At 41.7% G+C, this 19,899-nt stretch overlaps 1 protein-coding gene across 7 annotated transcripts in view; it reads right to left on the minus strand.

The window, feature by feature from the left end:
* Positions 1-19,132, minus strand: part of CDK5RAP1 (CDK5 regulatory subunit associated protein 1) — a 40,394-nt gene extending 21,262 nt beyond the window's left edge. For 3 of the 7 annotated variants that reach the window (XM_038572012.1, XM_038572014.1, XM_038572009.1), the window contains exons 1-7: positions 18,986-19,132; positions 15,547-15,862; positions 12,778-12,881; positions 12,066-12,100; positions 10,991-11,091; positions 8,822-9,032; positions 5,525-5,645 (exon numbers count right to left, since the gene is read on the minus strand). In XM_038572012.1, the coding sequence (XP_038427940.1) occupies positions 5,525-5,645; positions 8,822-9,032; positions 10,991-11,091; positions 12,066-12,100; positions 12,778-12,881; positions 15,547-15,838 (864 nt within the window). In that variant the 5' untranslated portion in view covers positions 15,839-15,862; positions 18,986-19,132. Of the gene's footprint in view, positions 1-5,524; positions 5,646-8,821; positions 9,033-10,983; positions 11,092-12,065; positions 12,101-12,777; positions 12,882-15,546; positions 15,863-17,313; positions 17,578-18,985 lie in introns of those variants that run through there. The other 4 variants (XM_038572011.1, XM_038572010.1, XM_038572013.1 and 1 more) reach the window with 4 other exon arrangements.
* Between the last annotated feature and the right edge of the window lie 767 nt (positions 19,133-19,899).

Raw genomic sequence — 19,899 nt, forward strand, 5'->3', positions numbered from 1 at the left:
GCAAACAATAAAAAAGTGAGAGGGCTGTTTTAAATTAAGAGGAATTGAAGAAGAGGGCCTGGGGGGCTCAGTCAGTTAAATGTCTGCCTTTGGCTCAAGTCACAACCCCAGGGTCCTGGGATCAAGTCCCACATCGGGCTCCTTGCTCAGTGGAGCCTGCTTCTCCCTCTCCCTCTGCACCCTCTCTCCTTCCTTCGTGTGCTTGCTGTCTCTCTCAAATAAATAAATAAAATTTAAAAAAAAAAAAGAGGAATTGAAGAAATATAAAAACCAAGTAAAACCACAAATCTTAATTGGATCTTGGTTTGAAAATAGAATAGCAATAAGATATCTTTGAACAATTAAGAAATTTTGAGGGACACCTGGCTGGCTCAGTGGGTAGAGCATAGAACTCTGGATCTCAGAGTTGTGAGTTTAACCCCCATGTTGGGTATAGAGATCACTTAAAAACAAACTAAAAAAAAGAATTTTTTTTTTTTAAAGAAATTTTGAATATGAGTTACATAGTATATAATACTAGTTGTTAAATTTCCTACATGTGGTATTGGTATTATAGTTACAAAAGGAAAAACTCTTAAGATACATACTGAAATACCCAGTGTTAAGTAGCCTGATATCTAAAACTCACTTTCAAATGTTTCAGAAAAAAGGGATCCCTGGGTGGCGCAGTGGTTTAGCGCCTGCCTTTGGCCCAGGGCGCCATCCTGGAGACCCAGGATCGAATCCCACATCGGGCTCCCGGTGCATGGAGCCTGCTTCTCCCTCTGCCTGTGTTTCTGCCTCTCTCTCTCTCTCACTGTGTGCCTATCATAAATAAATAAAAATTTAAAAAAAAAAAAGTTTCAGAAAAAATATATTTATACATCTATAGAGATAGGCTGATAAACTAAAAATGTTATATGACAAAAATGTTATTAACTATGCTTACCATACTAGTCTTTCAACTTCTCTATTTCTGAAAATTCGCATTATAAAATTTCAGTAAGTAAAAAATGGTTGCTATAAAGACTAGGGATCCACATACCATAAATCAAATTTTCACCAAAATAATGTCCAGGTAATGTTCTTTATAACTTTGCTTTAATCTTTATTTAATAATGGCATGACTAGGAATTTATCCTATAGATATAATCATCAAGATGGACAAAAATAATTGCATAGAGAGGACTTCTACACAGCACTATTTCAATAGGAGAAGAAACGAAAGCAATTTGAAAGCTATTATCCTACAAGTAATCCTACGAAAAATAAAGCTAAAAGCTGTTAGTGACATAGGAAAATGCTCACACTATTAAAAACGATACAAAACTGTTAAACAATGAGATCACAACTACATAAAAGTATGTTTTGGGTTTTTTAAAAACCCTATTTTTTCCTAATCAGAACTCTACTCTAGGACCATTATGCAATGCATTTAATTGTCATGACTCTAGTCTCCATAAAGACTAGGAATTATTTCAAAAAAAAAAAAAAAAAAAGACTAGGAATTATTACAAGGTATGACATATTGCTAATCTAAAAAAAACAGGATAGGGGCTCCTGGGTGGCTCAATCAGTTGTCTGGCTCTTGGTTTTGGCTCAGGTTGTGATCTCACGGGTCATGGGATTGAGCTTCATGTAGGGCTCCACACTTAGTGAGGAGTCTGCTTGAAGATTCTCTCCCTCTGTCCCTCCCCCAACTCAAATGTCTCACTCTCTCAAATGAATAAATAAACCTTTAAAAAAAAAAAAGTGGGGTGCCTGGGTGGCTCAGTTGGTTAAGTGTCTGCCTTTGGCTTAGGTCTTGATTCCAGGGCCCTGGAATTGAGCCCAGCTTTGGGCTCCCTGCTCAGTAGAGAGCCTGCTTCTCCTTCTCCCTCTGCCTGTCACTCCTCCTACTCTCTGTCATATAAATAAAATCTTTTAAAAAATTAAAAAATAAGGGTAGCCCTGGTGGCTCAGAGGTTTGGCACCACCTTCAGCCCAGGGCCTGATCCTGGAGACCCGGGATAGAGTCTCACTTCAGGTTCCCAGCGTGGAGTCTGCTTCTCCCTCTGCCTGTGTCTCTGCCTCTCTCTCTCTCTATTATGAGTGATTAAATAAAATCTTTAAAAAAAATTTAAAAATAATAACAAAAAAATTTTTTAAAGATTTTATTTATTTATTTGAGAGAGTGACAGAGCAAGCAGGAACAAGGTGGTGGGGGGATGGGCAGAGGGAGAGAGAAGCAGACTCCCCTCTGAGCAGGGAGCTGATGCGGGGCTTGATCCCAGGACCCTGGGATCATGACTTGAGCTGAAGGCAGATGCTTAACCACTTGAGCCACCCAGGCACCCCGGAATAACAAATTTTTTTAAATATGATGTGGATCCTGGATTGGATCCTCAAAAAAAGGTTATTAGTTGAATACTGGCAAAATCATTGGGGCACCTGGGTGGCTCAGCAGTCTAGCATCTGCCTTTGGCTCAGGACGTGATCCTGGTGTTCTGAGATCAAGTCCCGCATCAGGCTCCCTGTGTGGAACCTGCTTCTCCCTCTGCCTATGTCTCTGCCTCTCTCTGTCTCTCATGAATAAATAAATAAAAATTTAAAAAAAAAAAAGAAAAGAAAACTGCAAAATCAGAATGAAGTCTGAAGTTAGTTAATGGTAATGTATCAATATTAATCTTCTAGTTTTGACAAACATACCAAAGTTACATCAATGTTAACATTAGAGGTAACTAAACAAGTTTATTATTAAAAAAAAAGAAAGAAAGAAACTACATAGACGTATAAAAAAACATTAACATCCAAATGTAGAAAGAGTTGTGGGGCAATTTGAATATGGGTAGACTAGGATGAGATGAGATGATTGATATTTAGCAAATTTACTTAAATATGTTAGAATTAACAGTATTGAAAATAATTTTAGGGGTGCCTGGGTGCCTCAGTGGATAAAGCATGTGACACTTGATCTTGTGGTTCCAGCCCCATATTGGGTGTAGAGATTACTTAAAAAAATGAAGTCTTTGGGCACCTTGGTGGTTCAGTCGGTTAAATGTCCAACTCCTCATTTCAGGTCAGGTCATGATCTCAGGGTTGTGGGATCAAGCACCACATTGGGTTCCAATCTGAGTGTGGAGACTGCTGGGGATTTGTTTTCTTTCTCTCCGCCCCCCCCCCCCCCCACCTCTCCCCCAGCTCGAGCTATCTCTGTCTAAAATAAATAAATAAAATCTTTAAAATACAATAAAATCTTTAAAAAAAATAACAAAATAACCTTATTTTGTAATGCTTAATTACTCAAGGGTGAAATATGCTGAAACACTTTATCAACAATAAAAAATAAAGCAAATATGACAAAAGGTAATAACTGAATTATTGAAAACCATCCGAACTACCCAGGAGCCCCAATCATTATTAAATTTAAGTGACTGTTACCTGGGGAAGAGGGGGTCATTATGCAATTCTCTCTTTTCTGTGCATTTAAATTTTTTCATATAAAAAAGAAACTTCGGGGATCCCTGGGTGGCTCAGCGGTTTAACGCCTGCCTTTGGCCCAGGGTGCAATCCTGGAGTCCCGGGATCAAGTCCCTCGTCGGGCTCCCAGCATAGAGCCTGCTTCTCCCTCTGCCTGTGTCTCTGCCTCTCTATGTCTATCATGAATTTAAATAAATAAAATCTTTAGATAGATAGATAGATAGATAGATAGATAGATAGATAGATAGATAGATAAGAAACTTTAAAAGAAGGCTGCTTACTGATGACTTCCAGTCAATAACCATGATTTAAATAAACACCATTCCTTTAAAGGAATATTATTCTATTCTCTTTGCAACTGTTGTCTAAAAATCTAAATTAAAGAAAAAATCTTTTAAGAAATTATCCTTAGGCAAAATAATTAAAGATACTTTAAAACCCAATGCAGAATCTTAATTCTTCATATATCAGTAGCTTTGAATTCATCAAGCTTCACCTTAATGTTATTAAGTTCCTTCTTTTATATGCAAATACCATAGAAAGGTTAGGTAGTTTCTGTCACCACCTCAATCTATTTAAACAGAACATCTCTCTCTTGAAGAGTAAGTTCTGGTACTGTGGAGTTGGAAGAGGAGGAGGAGACAACTTGAGACCAGGAAGCACTTGAAGAGGTAGGGTATGGAAAATACCTCACAGTGCCTGTGAGCAACCAGGGACCAAATCAGGGAACTGAAAATTGAGGAACGGGAGATGAAAAGAGAGCACTGCCAGAGTGTAAGAACAAAGACAAATTACTGACTGAAAACTGGAGCAGGGGCTAGCCTCCCACAGTTCCTGAGCCAAGCAAGTAAGGAAACAGGAAACTCTAGTGGAAGAAAAGCTTCATATTCCCACCTACAGTCCTCCTTCTCAGGGCTAGAGGATCCACGTCTAGAGTTAGCATGGACCAGCTCCCAATAGGAAGAAAATAGCAATTATCTCCCCTCTGGCCTCTGATGGGATTTGCTACCCTCATCTATTCTCTGTCCCTCATCTAGTGAGCTTGCTCTGTGATAAAATGAACAAGATATTTGGGAAGTCTCCCTAAAATAAATCATTCTCTGAAAATTTACTATGTGCCAGGGAGCTTAAAAACATTTAGGTATGGAACCCTGGGTGGCTCAATCAGTTGAGGGGCCAACTCCTGATTGGACTCCTGATCAGGTCACAATCTCAAGATCCTGAGATCAATCCCCATGGTGGGGTCCATGCTCAGTGGGAAGTCTGTTTGAGATTCTCTCCCTTCCCCTCTCCCTCTGCCCCTTCCCCAACTCTCTCTCTCTAAAATAAATAATAAATCTGAAAAAAAAACAAAAACAAAAACAGCAGCACTTAGGGGGGACCTTGGTGGCTCAGTCAGTTGAATGCCCAACTCTTGGTTTCAGCTCAGGTCATGATCTCAGGGTCGTTGAGATCAAGCCCCATGTTGGGCTCCTAACTCAGCACAAAGCCTGTTTGTAAGTCTCTTTCTCCCTCTCCCTCTGCTCCTCCCCCTACTCATGCGTGTTCTCTAAAAATAAATAAATCTTTTTAAAAAAAAATTTTAAACTACGGGGGTACCTAGCTGGCTTACTCAGTACAGCGTTGAGTTTGAACCCCATGTGGGATGTGGAGATTACTGTAAAAAAAAAAAAAAAAAAAAAAAAAAAAAAAAATTTTAAAAAATTTAAACTACAACAATCCTTCCAATAACACAGAAAGGAAGTTACTATTCTATCTTCTTTTCATAGATCGGCAAACTATGTTTCAAAGAAGATAGTTAAATGACCAAGGCACCAAACCAGAGGATGCTACAGCCAGGATTGACAATCATCTGATTCTAAACTCATGCTCTTTCCATTCCACTGTGCTGCCTCCTCAGCAAACTTCACATAGATCTGCCTATAATTTATGAGCAGCAAATCAGATATTCACCCAGGTATTTCTTTCTGGCCAGATATGGGTTCTAAAATTTACAGCGCAGAGATAGCACACGCAGCAAAACTAGAAAGGTTGTCCTCATTCTCCTAAAACACACTTGTAAAACAAAGCCTGGAGAACTTTTCACCTGTTCTGAAAGCTTCCTCACTTCCTCTAGAATGGAAGCAACAGGTCGACTCCTCTCCCGGCCACGTGTGAAAGGAACAATGCAGTAGCTGCACATGTTGTCACAGCCTCGCATAATAGACCTAGGAAGAAAAGCATCAAAACTTAGTAACAGAAGTAACAGGAGCCTTACTCCTCCTCAAGGAGCAGGACACAGCTACCTTGGCATTATCCTTTGGCTCTGAATCCTCTTGGCACCACATTCAGATTGGACCAATCTGAGGCATTTTAAAGGCAGACTTTTTTTTTCTTTAAAAACTAGAATCTGGGGATGCCTGGGTGGCTCAGCAGTTAAGGGTCTGCCTTCGGCCCAGGGCATGATCCTGGGGTCCCGGGATTGAGGCCGTCGGGCTCCCTGCATGGGGCCTGCTTCTCCCTCTGCCTGTGTCTCTGCCTCTCTCTCTGTGTGTCTCTCATGAATAAATAAATAAAATCTTTAAAAAAGAACTAGGGGGCAGCCCCAGTGGCACAGCAGTTTAGCGCTGCCTGCAGCCCAGGGTGTGATCCTAGAGACCTGGGATCGAGTCCCACATGAAGCTCCTTGCATGGAGCCTGCTTCTCCCTCTGCCTGTGTCTCTGCCTCTCTCTCTCTCTCTCTCTCTGCGTCTCTCATGAATAAATAAATAAAATCTTTAAAAAAAAAAAAAACTAGAATCTGGGGATCTCTGGGTGGCTAGGAGGTTTAGCACCTGCATTCAGCCCAGGGCGTGATCCTGGGGACTAGGGATTGAGTCCCACATCGGGCTCCCTGCATGGACCTTGCTTCTCCCTCTGCCTGTATCTCTGCCTCTTTCTCTCTGTGTCTCTCATGAATAAATAAAATCTTTAAAAAAAAAAAAAAACTAGACTCTGATCACAAGATAGAAACCACATCATAATTGGTGGATACAGCAGTTACCCAGAGGGAGCACAGTGGTGAGAAAAATAGAGTGCAGATATACTACCACTCCTGGTATAAATATAAAATATAAATATACTGTTTGAACTTTTTTCATCTAGAGCAGAAAAAAAATATAGAATGTGTATAATAAAAAGAAACCTCAGATTTGAGACAGAGGGTTCTGGGACACCTCAGGGCATGGATCCATGAGGTCCAGGAATGGAGTCTCACAACAGGTTCCCTGCAAGGACCCTGCTTCTCCCTCTGCCTATGTCTCTGTCTCACTCTCTGTGTCTCTCATGAATAAATAAATAAAATCTTAAAAAAAAAAAAAAAAAAAAGACAGAGGGTTCCATATTTCTCACTCATTCCTAATCCAATTATTATGGTATATAAATTAAATCACTCTCTTTCTTCCATTTGCATCCTGTATTTGAAAGCCTCAAATTATGTTAAGGAAATAATTATGAATATGTATCAAAGATGTTCACTGAAGAACTGTTAGATAAATGTTAGTTATTATTTTCATTAAGCATTCCAACAATGCCATTAAAATGACAGAGGTTGGCAAACTTTCTATAAACAAACAGAAAATTAATTAATTAATTAAAATTAAATTAAATTAAATTAAAATTAAAAAACAATCAGTAAATATCTTGGGCTTTGCAGACCATACAGTCCCTGTCCCTACTCAATTGCTATTATAGTAGCAAAAGCAGCCATGGGTAACATATAAACAAATGAGCATGGCTATATTTCAACAGAACTATATTTACAAAAAACAGGCTGTAATTTTTTTTGCCAATTTGCCAAACTCTGTTATAGAAAATTTAATGCCATGAGAAATGTTCACCATTTATAATAAGGTTATAAAACCAAGTAAATTGGGATGCCTGGGTAGCATAGTCTGTTAAGCATTAGACTCTTGGTTTCAGCTCCGGTCCTGGGATCTCACAGCCCTGGGATCAAGCCCATCAGACTCCGCTTAGGATTCCCTCTCCTCTCTTCATCCACTCCTCCCCACTGTGCTCCCCAACCCCCTCTAATGAATAAATAAATCTTTTAAAAAAATAATTTAAAAATTAAAATTAAAAATTCCAAGTAAATCAAGAGCCAATTTTTACAAATAAATGTAGATATAAAGCATATACAGAAATAATATTACAAAATGATAACTGTTCATCATTAGGTGTTTGGAATAGATGATTCTGACTTTCTTCATGTTTTTTCTATCTTCTCCACATATTCTTCAACAAATATGAACTCTTGTCACTAGAATTTACTACTTTTTTTCCAGCTAAAGTTCAGGAAGAAAAAAAAGGAATAGGAAAGCTGACGATATTTTTTAAGTAAAAAATTAAGAGTATACAAAGAAGGGTAAGAAAGACCCCATATCATGTTTATGAATGGATATGCAAAGAATACTTCTAAAAGAACAATACAAAAAATTACTAACAAGGCTATCTCTGAGAGACTGGTATGACAGGTGAGGGAATCTGACTTCATCATTTTTTAGTTTTTTATGTTTTGTACTATATGCATGTATTAATTGTTTTAACACAGCAAAATTAGCGCTTTTTTTTTGTAAATAGACTCCACACCCAGCAGAGAGCCAAACACAGGGTTAAACTCATGACCCTGAGATCAAGACTCAGACACAGGATACCTGGGTGACTCAGTGGTTGAGTGTCTGCTTTGGGCTCAGGGTGTGATCCTGGGGTCCTGGGATCAAGTCCCATATCAGGCTCCCTACAGGGAGCCTGCTTCTCCCTCTCCCTATGTCTCTGCCTCTCTCTGTGTCTCTCATGAATGAATGAATGAATGAATGAATGAATAAATAAATAAATAAATAAATAAATAACTCAGACACTTAACCAACTGGCACCCTTAACATTATTTTAAAAGTGAGAAAGGAGAGGATCCTTGGGTGGCTCAGCGGTTTAGCACCTGCCTTTGGCCCAGGGTGTGATGTTGGAGTTCCTGGATCAAGTCCCACATAGGGCTCCCTGCATGAAGCCTGCTTCTCCCTCTGCCTGTGTCTCTGCCTCTCTCTCTCTCTCTCTTTCTCTCTCTCTGTCTCTCTCATGAATAAATAAATAAAATCTTTAAAAAAATGAAAAAGGAGGAGCACATGGGTGGCACAGTCGGTTGGACATCCAACTCTTGGTTTTAGGTCAGGTCATGATCTTACGGTTCTGAGATCGGGCTCTGCAATCTGTGAGGAGTATGCTTGAGACTCTCTCTCTGCCCCTCCCTATTCCCACCCCCAACCCCAGCTCATGTGTATGCACTCTCTTTTCTCTCTCTCTCTAAAATAAATAAATAAATAAAAGAGAAAAAGGAGGTGTTCACTCCCGGCCTCTTGGGTGGTGTTCTCACACGAAAGCAGAAGTAGCACTAGGGCTTGTCTGGACTGGCATGACATCAGCATAAGTCTCATCCAGAGAGAGCAGCACATTGGCAGCTTGTTGGCCTGACTCAGCAACAGCCAGCAGTCGAGGAAGGTCCCGATAGGCATCTGGACCTGCCAAAATATCCACCATTTTCTCCCTGTTGAGAATCTCCTCCTTCAATCTCTCAGCCATGCAGCCTGGAAAGGAAAAAAAAAAAAAAAAAAGAGCACCTGTTCCCAAATTCATCTATTCTCATGGCTACTTCTCAGTACACATATCTCCAACTATGATCAGAGACAAAGGCACAGAAACTTCACAGAGTTTAGCATTAGCATCATCACTCCTCAGATTTGCCCAATACTTCATAGCACTAGAACTTGCATCTTCCTATACAAGAAAACCACAGGAAGCAAGCAACTAAAGAAACTCAATTAAATACCCAGAAAAAATTAAACCATCCCCAAAAAACATTTCTAAACATGAACCATCTCTTCTTTTTTTTTTTTTTTTTGAACCATCTCGTTTTTCAACTGAAATTTACTTGGTACTCCAAATAAAAAAATATTTTTTTCAGGAACTTATTTTTAAAAATAAAACTTACATACAACTGCACTTATATCTTTTATCCCTTTTTTTGCCCATAATGCTCAGTAAAACCTTTAAGAAATGAATTAACTATGTATGCTGCTATTTTATCCTAAAAAACCCACTGTTTATTTGTAGGGCTATAGAATTTCAAAGTCTAGGGGCACCTGAGTGGCTTGGTCAGTTAAGCGTCTAATTTCGGCTTAGGTCATGATCTCCAAGTCCTGAGACCAAAACCCACATTGGGCTCTCTGCTCAGCAAAAAACCTGCTTCTCCCTCTCCATTTCCCCTATTTGTGCTCTCTGGCTCTATCTCTCTGTCAAATAAATGAATAAAACCTTTAAAAGAAAAAAACAGTTCAAATGATGAATTTTATCTTACATATATTTTACCATAATAAAAAACAAAGTATCTAGGAGATTTCTGAAATTCCTAACAAAGATATAACCAGGGACTTCTATAATGAAGGAACTGAAATGAAACATTTCAGCAAATCCTTCTAATCTTCTACATCACTTAGTACATTAATCTGTATAATAGGATATGCTCCAACTATGTTTTGACCCATCATCAAAAGAAATTAATTTAATTATTCCACAATGGGCAGTCGGTTTTAAAGTTAAACACATTAACTAAATTCTGAGACCAAGAGGGTACAGATTATTCATTTTTAAAATATGCTTCCCAATTATCCACATCAGAGCTGTACTACAGAACTTTCTAAGATGATAGAAATGTTCTTTATCTGTGCTGTCCAAACTGTTAACCACTAATTAAGTGTGGCTAGTGAGCAGTCAATATGTGGCTAGTGAGAGTGAAAAAGTGAATTTTTAATATTACTTTATTTTACTTAAATTTTTTTTTAAGTTTTTTTTTAGATTTTATTTGAGAGAGAGAGAGAGAGCACGCAAGAGCAGGAAGAGCTGCAGGGAGAGGGAGAGGGACAAGCAGGCTCCCCGCTGAGCAGGGAGACTGAAGCAGGGCTGGATCCCAGGAACTGAGGATCAGGACATGAGCGGAAGGCAGATGCTTAAGCCACTAAGCTACCCAGGTCCTCAAAGATTTTTTTTTTTTTTTTAAATAATCTGTATACCCAACATGGGACAGCAACTCACAATCCTGAGATCAAGAGTTACATGCTCCACCAACTGAGCCAGCCACGGGTCCCTAATTTTAGTTAAAGTTAAATAACCACACGTGGCTAGTGGCTACCGTACTGGTCAGTGCAGATCTAGATCTTCGCTTGGGCATATATCAGGAGTCAAGATGAAAGGTGCCTCTGCTATAAATTCATGCTGCTCTTTCATATTCCAAACTCTCTCCTATCCAGAACTCTACGCTGCCATAAGCCACATCAGACTCTAGGAAGGATAGGCCACTTTCTGAGTACCTATTACTTCAAGGAACTATGAAAAGCCCTTTTATGAGCTTTACCTCATTTAACCCTACAGCCTCTGACATCAAACACAAGAATTACATGAGGTGTATAATAGTTCTTCAAACACTAGGAATCCAGCCTCTAAGGGTTTCCCAAGTATCAAAACACAAAATCTGTAAATTACCGGATACCTAGAATCCCAATCCTCAGAGGTACTCGGGAGCGGAGCCGTTTGGTCTTCAGGGCTTTAAGCTGTTGTAAACGATTCCAGATGGTCTGCTCTGCCTTCTCCCTACAAAAATCAAAAGAGGCAGAACTGAACCTGAAAATAAACTATAGCACAAGCTAAAAGAGTAGGACAATGGAAACAAAATTAAAACAAACTTCAACTTTTTAAATGAAAATCTATCTTTTAGGTTAAGGAAGATAGGCAGGGAGCCAACTGAAGAAGCATCACTTGCTGTAATTTACCATTCCCACAATGACACCCTTCCTGAATATCTCCAAACCTGACAAGCCTTTTAGTCAAATTCAGAAACAATCTACTTCACAAAACCTCACAGAGTTTTGCCTACTCTTCAAATGCCCTATCACTTTAACTATATTTTTTCCTATAGTTATAGCAACTTCTCTTTGATTTTTTACATAGTGCTTTCTGCCAGACATTAGACCTATGCTGTGTCTCTGCCTTAGTTCCCGTATCAGACTAAGCTCCTTAAAGCCAAGCTCCATGGAAGGATTCATTTCTGAATCTCCCAAAGCCATGTAGTTCAGTATCTTATAGCAGAAACACTCCAAACAAAAATGTTGGATTATATATAGTAATACTAAGGAAACATTAACACTAATACCTTGTACACAAAAACAAAGTAAGAAACAGTATGTTCACTTCTGAGGAATGCCACCATCTCTGCACTGACTGCACCCTAACCCTTATGATATGAATTGTATCATAAACACGTGCCATTACCTGCAAGAGAAACCTTAGGAAAAGTTGGATGCCTCTGCATATTCTCAGTTCCCTCATCTATAAAACAGGTTTGATAACAGCACTTACTTCATAGGGTTGTTGTGAGAATTAATGCACGTACAATGCTCAGCACAAGACCTAGTACACAGTACATTCTCAGCAAATGCTAACCCAGTTCTATCAATGCTATCTCCACTGCAGTAAAATTGCAAGTCCACTGACTCATCTCCACAGCCTGGCACTGTTAACTCTGGCATAAAATATATTCACTCTCTAAGTAAAGAACAAACTCCTACCTGATGGAACATGTGACAAGGAGGATCACATCAGCCTAAGTGGAAAACAAGGGGAAAAAAAGGAAAATTATGATCTTTGCAATCTCCTTATAGAATCACTACTCATTGTCCTTTTTTAATTACTGTGGTAAAACATACATACCATAAAATTTACCATTTGAACCATTTTTAGGTATATAGTTCAGTAACATTAACTACATTCACCATCACCACCACCACTACCAAGCTCCAGAACCACTGGGGAACTCCCAACTAAAACTCTGTACCCATTAAACACTAATTCCCCATTCTCCTCCACCTCACAGCCCATTTTTAACTTAGTTCCTTGCCTAAAAGTGAGCACCACCATAGAAGTTTCAAAAATAACTGAAACAAAAATATACCTTAGTTCTATGCTACACACTTTACTCAAGGGAACTCACTCTCACCAGGCCATACCCTATTTCTGAAGCCGTATCTAAAAAGTGGCACAAGGGCACCTGGGTGGCTCAGTGGTTGGGCATCTGCCTTCAGCTCAGGGCATGATCCCAGAGTTCCGGGATTGAGTCCCACACGGGGCTCCCTGTGAGGAGCCTGCTTCTCCCTCTGCCTTATCTCTGTCTCTCTATATCTCTCATGAATAAACAAATAAAATCTTTTTAAAAAATAAAAACTGGCACAATAAAAGTCTCACCCAGGCCCAGAAAACAATGGAAGGAGAAAATGCATGTACCTCTTGGAGGTTCCTGGTCCGCAGGTAGCCACTCTTCTGTAAGACAGACCAGGCTATCTCTGTGTCATTCACATTCATCTGGCAGCCATAGGTCTCCAGATAGACTGCAATAAGAGAGGGATTCCGCAGTAGGCAGACTAAACGGGACCACATGTCTCAAAAGGTCTCCTTCCCAAATGCCCCAGAAACATCTGAGAGAACTGGTTATCCACTAAATCTCCTGTTGCCTCAATTCTAAGACACCATTAAGTTGTACCCTGAATCAATGACTTTCAGAACAAAAGAAATACTATGGGATCCCTGGGTGGCGCAGCGGTTTGGTGCCTGCCTTTGGCCCAGGGCGCGATCCTGGAGACCCAGGATCGAATCCCACATCGGGCTCCAGGTACATGGAGCCTGCTTCTCCCTCTGCCTGTGTCTCTGACTCTCTCTCTCTCTCTCTTTCTCCCTCTGTGACTATCATAAATAAATAAATAAATAAATAAATAAATAAATAAATAAATAAATAAATAAATAAATAAAGAATTAAAAAAAAAAAAAAAGAAAACCAAGAGAAAAAAAGAAATTTTTAAAAGAAAGAAAGAAACATTGGGAGTTTTTTTTAAACCTTCCTTGGCTCACTTTCTTGTCTTAAAAAAAGAAAACACCAATATTTATGTCAGAGAACTGAGGGGAACAACAAATATATATATTTATATATATATAAAGGACTACAAAATACCTAGCAGGAGTCACAAGATGTACATATTCCTTTTTTTTTTTTCAAGATTTTATTTATTTATTCACAAGAGAAAGAGAGAGAGAGAGAAGGAGAGAGAGAGAGACAGGCAGAGGAAGAAGAAACAAGCTCCATGCAGGGACCCCCATGTGGGACTTGATCCCAGGACTCCAGGGATCACGCCTTGAGCTGAAGGCAGACGTTCAACCACTGAGCCACCCAGGCATCCCCATACTTGATTTACTAATTCAACTCCTAGATAGTTATCCTGGAAAAAAAAATTAATAGGAGATAGATAGATAGATAGATAGATAGATAGATAGATAGATACATATATAGATAGATATACACACACATTTATATTCATATGCATGGGTGTATATATGAACAGACATAGCATCACTTATAAAAATTTTTAAAACAATTTAATGTCCAACTTTAGGGGACAGGTACATCATAGTACAGCTCAATGTAATATTTTGTACCAATTTTTAAAAATTTAATTACGGGGGCACCTGGGTGACTCAGTCAGTTAAGCATCTGCCTTTGGCTCAGGTCATGGTCCCAGAGTCCCAGGATGGAGCTCAGTGGGGAGTCTGCTTCTCCCTCCCCGCTCTGCCTGCTATTCCCCCTACTTATGCATTCTTTCTCTCTCTCTCTCTGTTAAATAAATACATAAAATCTTTTTAAAAATTTTTTTTAAATTTTAAAGTGGTGCCTGGGTGGCTCAGTTGGTTAAGCAACCTGATTCTTGATTTGGGCTCAGGTCATGATCTCAGGGTCACGGGAGAGAGCCCTGCATGGGGCTCCACGGTCAGTGGGGAGTCTTATTAAAGATTTTCACTCTGCCCCTCCACCTACTCACATGAGCATGCATACACACACTCCCTCTCTCTCTAATAAATAAATTTTAAAAAAGAAGAAAATCAGGTTCGGCATAAAGAGGGAATTCCTACAGCACGAATTGTGAAAACTGTCTTATGACTTAAGACCTAAAAACATCTAAAAATCACAACAGAGGGATGCCTGGGTGGCTCAGTGGTTTGAGCGTCTGCCTTTGGCTCAGAGCATGATCCTAGGATCAAGTCCTGCCCAGGCTCTACACAAGGAGTCTGCTTCTCCCTCTGCCTATGTCTCTCTCTCACTGTGTCTCTCATGAATAAATAAATAATATCATAAATAAATAAATATCAGAACAGAGATTATAGGGTTTCCAAAGGTAACTAAAGAGAGAACTCCCCAGAACTTCTACCCCCACCACCAGTCACATGGACCAAAAGTATGAGTTTATTTTTTTTTAAGATTTTATTTATTTAGGGGCATCTGGGTGGCTCAGTTGGTTAAGCATCTGCCTTCAGCTCAGGTCATGATCCCAGGGTCCCGGGATCAAGCCCATCAGGCTATCTGCTCAGCAAAGGACCTGCTTCTCCCTCTCCCTCTCCTTCTTGCTCTGCCTACTTGTGCCCTCTCTCTCTGTCAAATAAATAAAATCTTAAAAAAAAAAAAGATTTTATTTATTTGAAAGAGAGAGGAGACAGAGTGCACCAAGTACGCACATGCTAGGCAGAGGGGCACAGGGAGAGGGACAAGCAGACCCTGCTGAGCACAGAGCACTACAGGGGGTTCAGTTGGTTCAGTCAGATACTTAACTGATTGGGGCAGCCCTGGTGGCTCAGTGGTTTAGTGCCGCCTTCAGCATGGGGTGTGATCCTGGAGACCTGGGATCGAGTCCCACATCAGGCTCCCTGCATGGAGCCTGCTTCTCCCTCTGCCTGTGTCTCTGCCTCTCTCTCTCTGGCTGTCATGAATAAATAAATAAAATCTTAAAAAAAAAAAAAAAAAAAAAGATACTTAACTGATTGAACCAACCAGGCACCCCAAGTTTCTTTATATTAATGTTACTTTATGAAGTCTCTGACAATTCCATAACTAGCAGCTATTCCCAGACTATTAATCCTCCAAATAAATAAAAAAATAATTAAGAATCAGGCCGTCGATGCTGGAAAGGAGCAGAGCAGGAAGTCCAAAGAGAGAAGAAAAATAAAACCAACCTTTTCTCTGCCTCCCTAAAAGTTCTTCCACTGTGACATAGGGGGGTGGGTCCTCCATGTCTGGCTTCTCTTGAGGAGCTGAAGCACTTCTTAAAAAATGCTGAAAAGTTGGCCCAGTGGCCAGCCTGGAGCTGAAATCCTTCCGAACTCCATCTTCCTGCTGCTTCTCTGGACTGGGACATGCAGTGCTAGGGAGATTACTAAGTGCCCTGCAGGTCCTGAGCAGCAGCCAGGACACAGAAGCCAAGGGCCCCCACTTCTGTGCTTGCAGGACACACTGTAAAGGATGCATGGCACTAAATCAGCAGCCCAAAGTCTGCAAAAGAATAACAGGTATCACCAACATTTATTGAACACTATATACAGGGTAATGCTTTAAAAGCTTCCAGTGTACTAGTATTATTTAATACACAAAAACACAAGATACACTTAATATTATCCTTATTTTGCAAGTTTAAAAAAACTGGGGCAACTTGCCCAAGATCACACTAAGAAATGCTAGGTAAGATACAAATCTAGGTAGTTTTCAAAACAAAGGAGTGGTAGAGATCAGATGAGACAGTGCAACAATATAAGAAGCATCTTGTACTGTAAATAAAAAAATGCTTTTAGAAAAAAAAAAAAAAAAAAAAGAAGCATCTTGTGGGCAGCCCTGGTGGCTCAGTGGTTTGGCGCCGGCCTTCAGCCTGGGGTGTGATCCTGGAGACCCAGGATCGAGTCCCATGTCGGGCTCCCTGCATGGAGCCTGCTTCTCCCTCTGCCTGTGTTTCTGCCTCACTCTCTCTCTCTCTGTGTCTCTAATAAATAAATAAATAAAATCTTTAAAAAAAAAAAAAAAAAGAAGCTCTTGTGCCAGGAACAGTTTCAAGGGCTTTCCTGTAACAATTCATTAAATCTTCACAGCAATCCTCAGCAAAATAGACAATAGACACTATTATTTTTTTTTTAATTTTATTTATTTATTTATGATAGTCACAGAGAGAGAGAGAGAGAGGCAGAGACACACAGGCAGAGGGAGAAGCAGGCTCCATGCACCGGGAGCCCGACGTGGGATTCGATCCCAGGTCTCCAGGATCGCGCCCAGGGCCAAAGGCAGGCGCCAAACCGCTGCGCCACCCAGGGATCCCTAGACACTATTATTATCCCCATTCAGAGATGAGGAAATAGATGCAGAGGGCTGAGGAACTTACCTAAGCTCCCACCAAAGCAACAGAGCCAGGACTCAAATGAAGGTCTATATGACTACAAAGCCCATGCTCCTAGCCACCTTGCTACATTGCCTCCCAGTACTATGAAAACCACTTACTATCTGAGGGCATCTTCCTTTGAGTTCCTTCAAATGGAAAGTATCTAACATGGGGTACCGTATGTCTGATCAGTGACTCCTACCCTTCAAGATCTCGAATTACTCGCCTTTAAACTTTCTACCGAGGCCCTATCACACATAGCTAGGAGGATGGAAAACAAGCATGCTCTTTATAGAGGGCAATTTGCCACTTGCCACCAAAGTTACAAACACACAAACCCTTGGAGCAAGCAGTGCCATTTCTAAATATTTATCCTACAGATACAGTCTCACATGTGCAAAATGACCCATGTATATGGATACTCAATGCAGCAGCAAAGGTACGGAAAATATCTAAATGTCATCAAAAGGGGAGTAAAGAAGTCATAGCACATCCATGCAATAGGATCAAATCCAACTGTTAGAAAGTAAGGCTGTACCTATACATGACGAAAACAAGGAAGCAAGGTGCTCAATAGTACCTTAGTGTGCTCTACTTTAATTTGCAGTGGGGGAGGAGAGAGTACAGGAATACTAAGGTACACACTTGTAAATGAACATAGTTATCTCTACAATGCATAAGAAACAGTGGTTGCGGGACAGGTGGTTCAGCGGTTTAGCGCTGCCTTCAGCCCAGGGTGTGATCCTGGAGACTGGGGATCGAGTCCCACGTCGGGCTCCCTACGTGGAGCCTGCTTCTCCTTCTGCCTGTGTCTCCTCTCTCTCTCAAATAAATAAATAAAATCCTAAAAAAAAAAAAAAAAGAGAAACAAACAAACAGTGGTTGCCTCCCAGGAAGGAACTCAAGTGACCCAAAGTACAAGGGATGGAGACAGAATTCCCACCACACATCCTTCAGGGACCTCGGGATCTCCAGCCTGACTGCCTCACTCCAGTCACAGCATTTTTGTACTGATCTTCACTAGCTTCTAGGCTGTTATATACGCTGTACTCTCTGGCCAGCCTATCTTCTCTCTGACTCAGCCAACTCCTGTGCTTTTAAGGCCTCTGCCTCCTCCCAAAAGCCTGTCCTGACCACCACTCTCAAAGTCCAGGTTGGGGTCCTCCACGAGGTTCCCAAAGCCTCCCAATGTCTATCTCACGACTCCTCACACTTTGCTGTCAATGACGACTTACACTTCGGCTATCCCTTACAGACTGGGAGGTCCCTAAAAACAGGGAACAATCTTTCATTTCTACATCTCAGCGTCTCCCATGCAGGAACTGGCTCATGGCAGGTGCTGTACGGGTAAAATGAGCAGATGGAGTCTTACCTCTCTAACTCGGCCACCTGCTGGATACGCACGCCGCCAGCCCTTTGGGCAGGCGCAGTGCTAACCTACATTCAAGTATCAGAGGATAACAGACTTCAGTGTGAGCTTCCAAGTCACTCTTTTCTGCCCCCTTACTCGCTGTGTGACCTTGGGCAAGTCAAATTCCTATCTCTGATCTGCCAATTCCACACGTGCAAAGAGATAAAGGCAGTTTATCCCCCAGGCCCCGGAGGTATCGTGAGAATTAAAGATGTTAAAAATCCAACGTGGCACACAGTACATCTTCAGTAACCGCACCTGTGCAGCCGGCACTCCCTTTCCTGGGAGATACACGGCCTCCGGACTCACAGTGGGCCCCAGCTGCTGCGGAGCCAGGTAACCCTGGGCACCTGGGGACCGAGCTCCCACTGCTCCAGGAGTAAGATGCGGAGAATAGTAAGATCAAATGTGATGATACAAATGCAATGTTTGCAAAGCACAGTGTGGGGAGCCACGAGGTGGAGAGGGGCGGGGGCTCAAATAACGACGACACAGCAGCTTCATCTCAACAGAAGTAAACCTAACGATAAAACCTCCCACACATTCCGCTGGGGTGACTACAATGCTGCAGGCGCGGTGCTCCGCGCTTCCCACGGATTCCCGTGTGCGAGCCTCACGGCAACAATGCAGAGCAGGTTCTATCGTCCCCACCTCACGGGTGACGAGGCTGAGGCTGAAGGACAAGGAGGCGACGTGCCCAAGGTCACAGGGAAATAGGCAGCGGGGCTGGGGCGCGAACCCCGACAGTCTGACTCCAGCGCCCCCGCCATCCTCCCCTGTGCGGGGCTCCGCCGCCCTCTGGCCCCAAGAACCGGCCACCTCCGCCGACCGCCCGGCTCACCTCCCGCAAGCCGAGCGCCCGGCGACAGAAGCTCCCCTAGGCCCGCGGGATGCCGCCTCAGCCTTCCGCGGCTAAACGCGCACACGGGCGACTTCCGTCCCGGGCGCTCCGGCGGAAGCGGAAGTGCTTCTCCCTGTGCGGTCCGGGTGGGTCCCGGGCCCGGTTTTATGATACCGCTGCCACGCTGAGCCGAGTGAGCGGTCGACCCTCGTCGTGGCTTCCGAGTGCTCGGAACGGTGTGAGTGAGGAGTAGTGTGTTCCGAGTTGTAAAATACACACCGGATGTCGCAGGAAGAGTGCAAAATAATCAATCGTTTTCATATTGCTTACGTGTTGAAACAATATGTGGGATATACTGGGTTAAATAACTATAAATTAGTTTCGCGGCACCCAGCTGGCTCAGTCAAGGGAGCACATGCTCTTGATTTTAGGTTGTGAGTTCGAGTCCCCCGTTGGATGTAGTAGAGATTATACTTAAAAAATAAGATAAAATCATTTTTTTAAAAACGGTAAAACTTTGGGCTGCCCGGGTGGCTCGGCGGTTTAGCGCCCCCTTCAGCCCAGGGCGTGATCCTGGAGACCCGGGATCGAGTCCCACATCAGGATCCCTGCATGGAGCCTGCTTCTCCCTCTGCCTCTCTCTGTGTCTCTCATGAATAAATAAATAAAATCTTTATTTAAAAAAATAAAAATAAATTAGTTTCACTTGTTTCTTTTTTTTTTTTTGATGTGGCTACTGGGAAATTTTAAAGATTTACTTATTTATGATAGGCAGAGACACAGGCTGTATACAGGGATCCTGATGTGGGACTCGATCCCAGGTCTCCAGGATAGCGCCTTGGCCCAGAGGCAGGCGCGAGGCCGCTGAGCCACCCAGGGACCCCCACTACTGGGAAGTTTTAAATTGCATACGT

This window comes from Canis lupus, chromosome 24 (genome assembly GCF_011100685.1).
Source record: "Canis lupus familiaris isolate Mischka breed German Shepherd chromosome 24, alternate assembly UU_Cfam_GSD_1.0, whole genome shotgun sequence".
Classification (NCBI taxonomy): domain Eukaryota; kingdom Metazoa; phylum Chordata; class Mammalia; order Carnivora; family Canidae; genus Canis; species Canis lupus.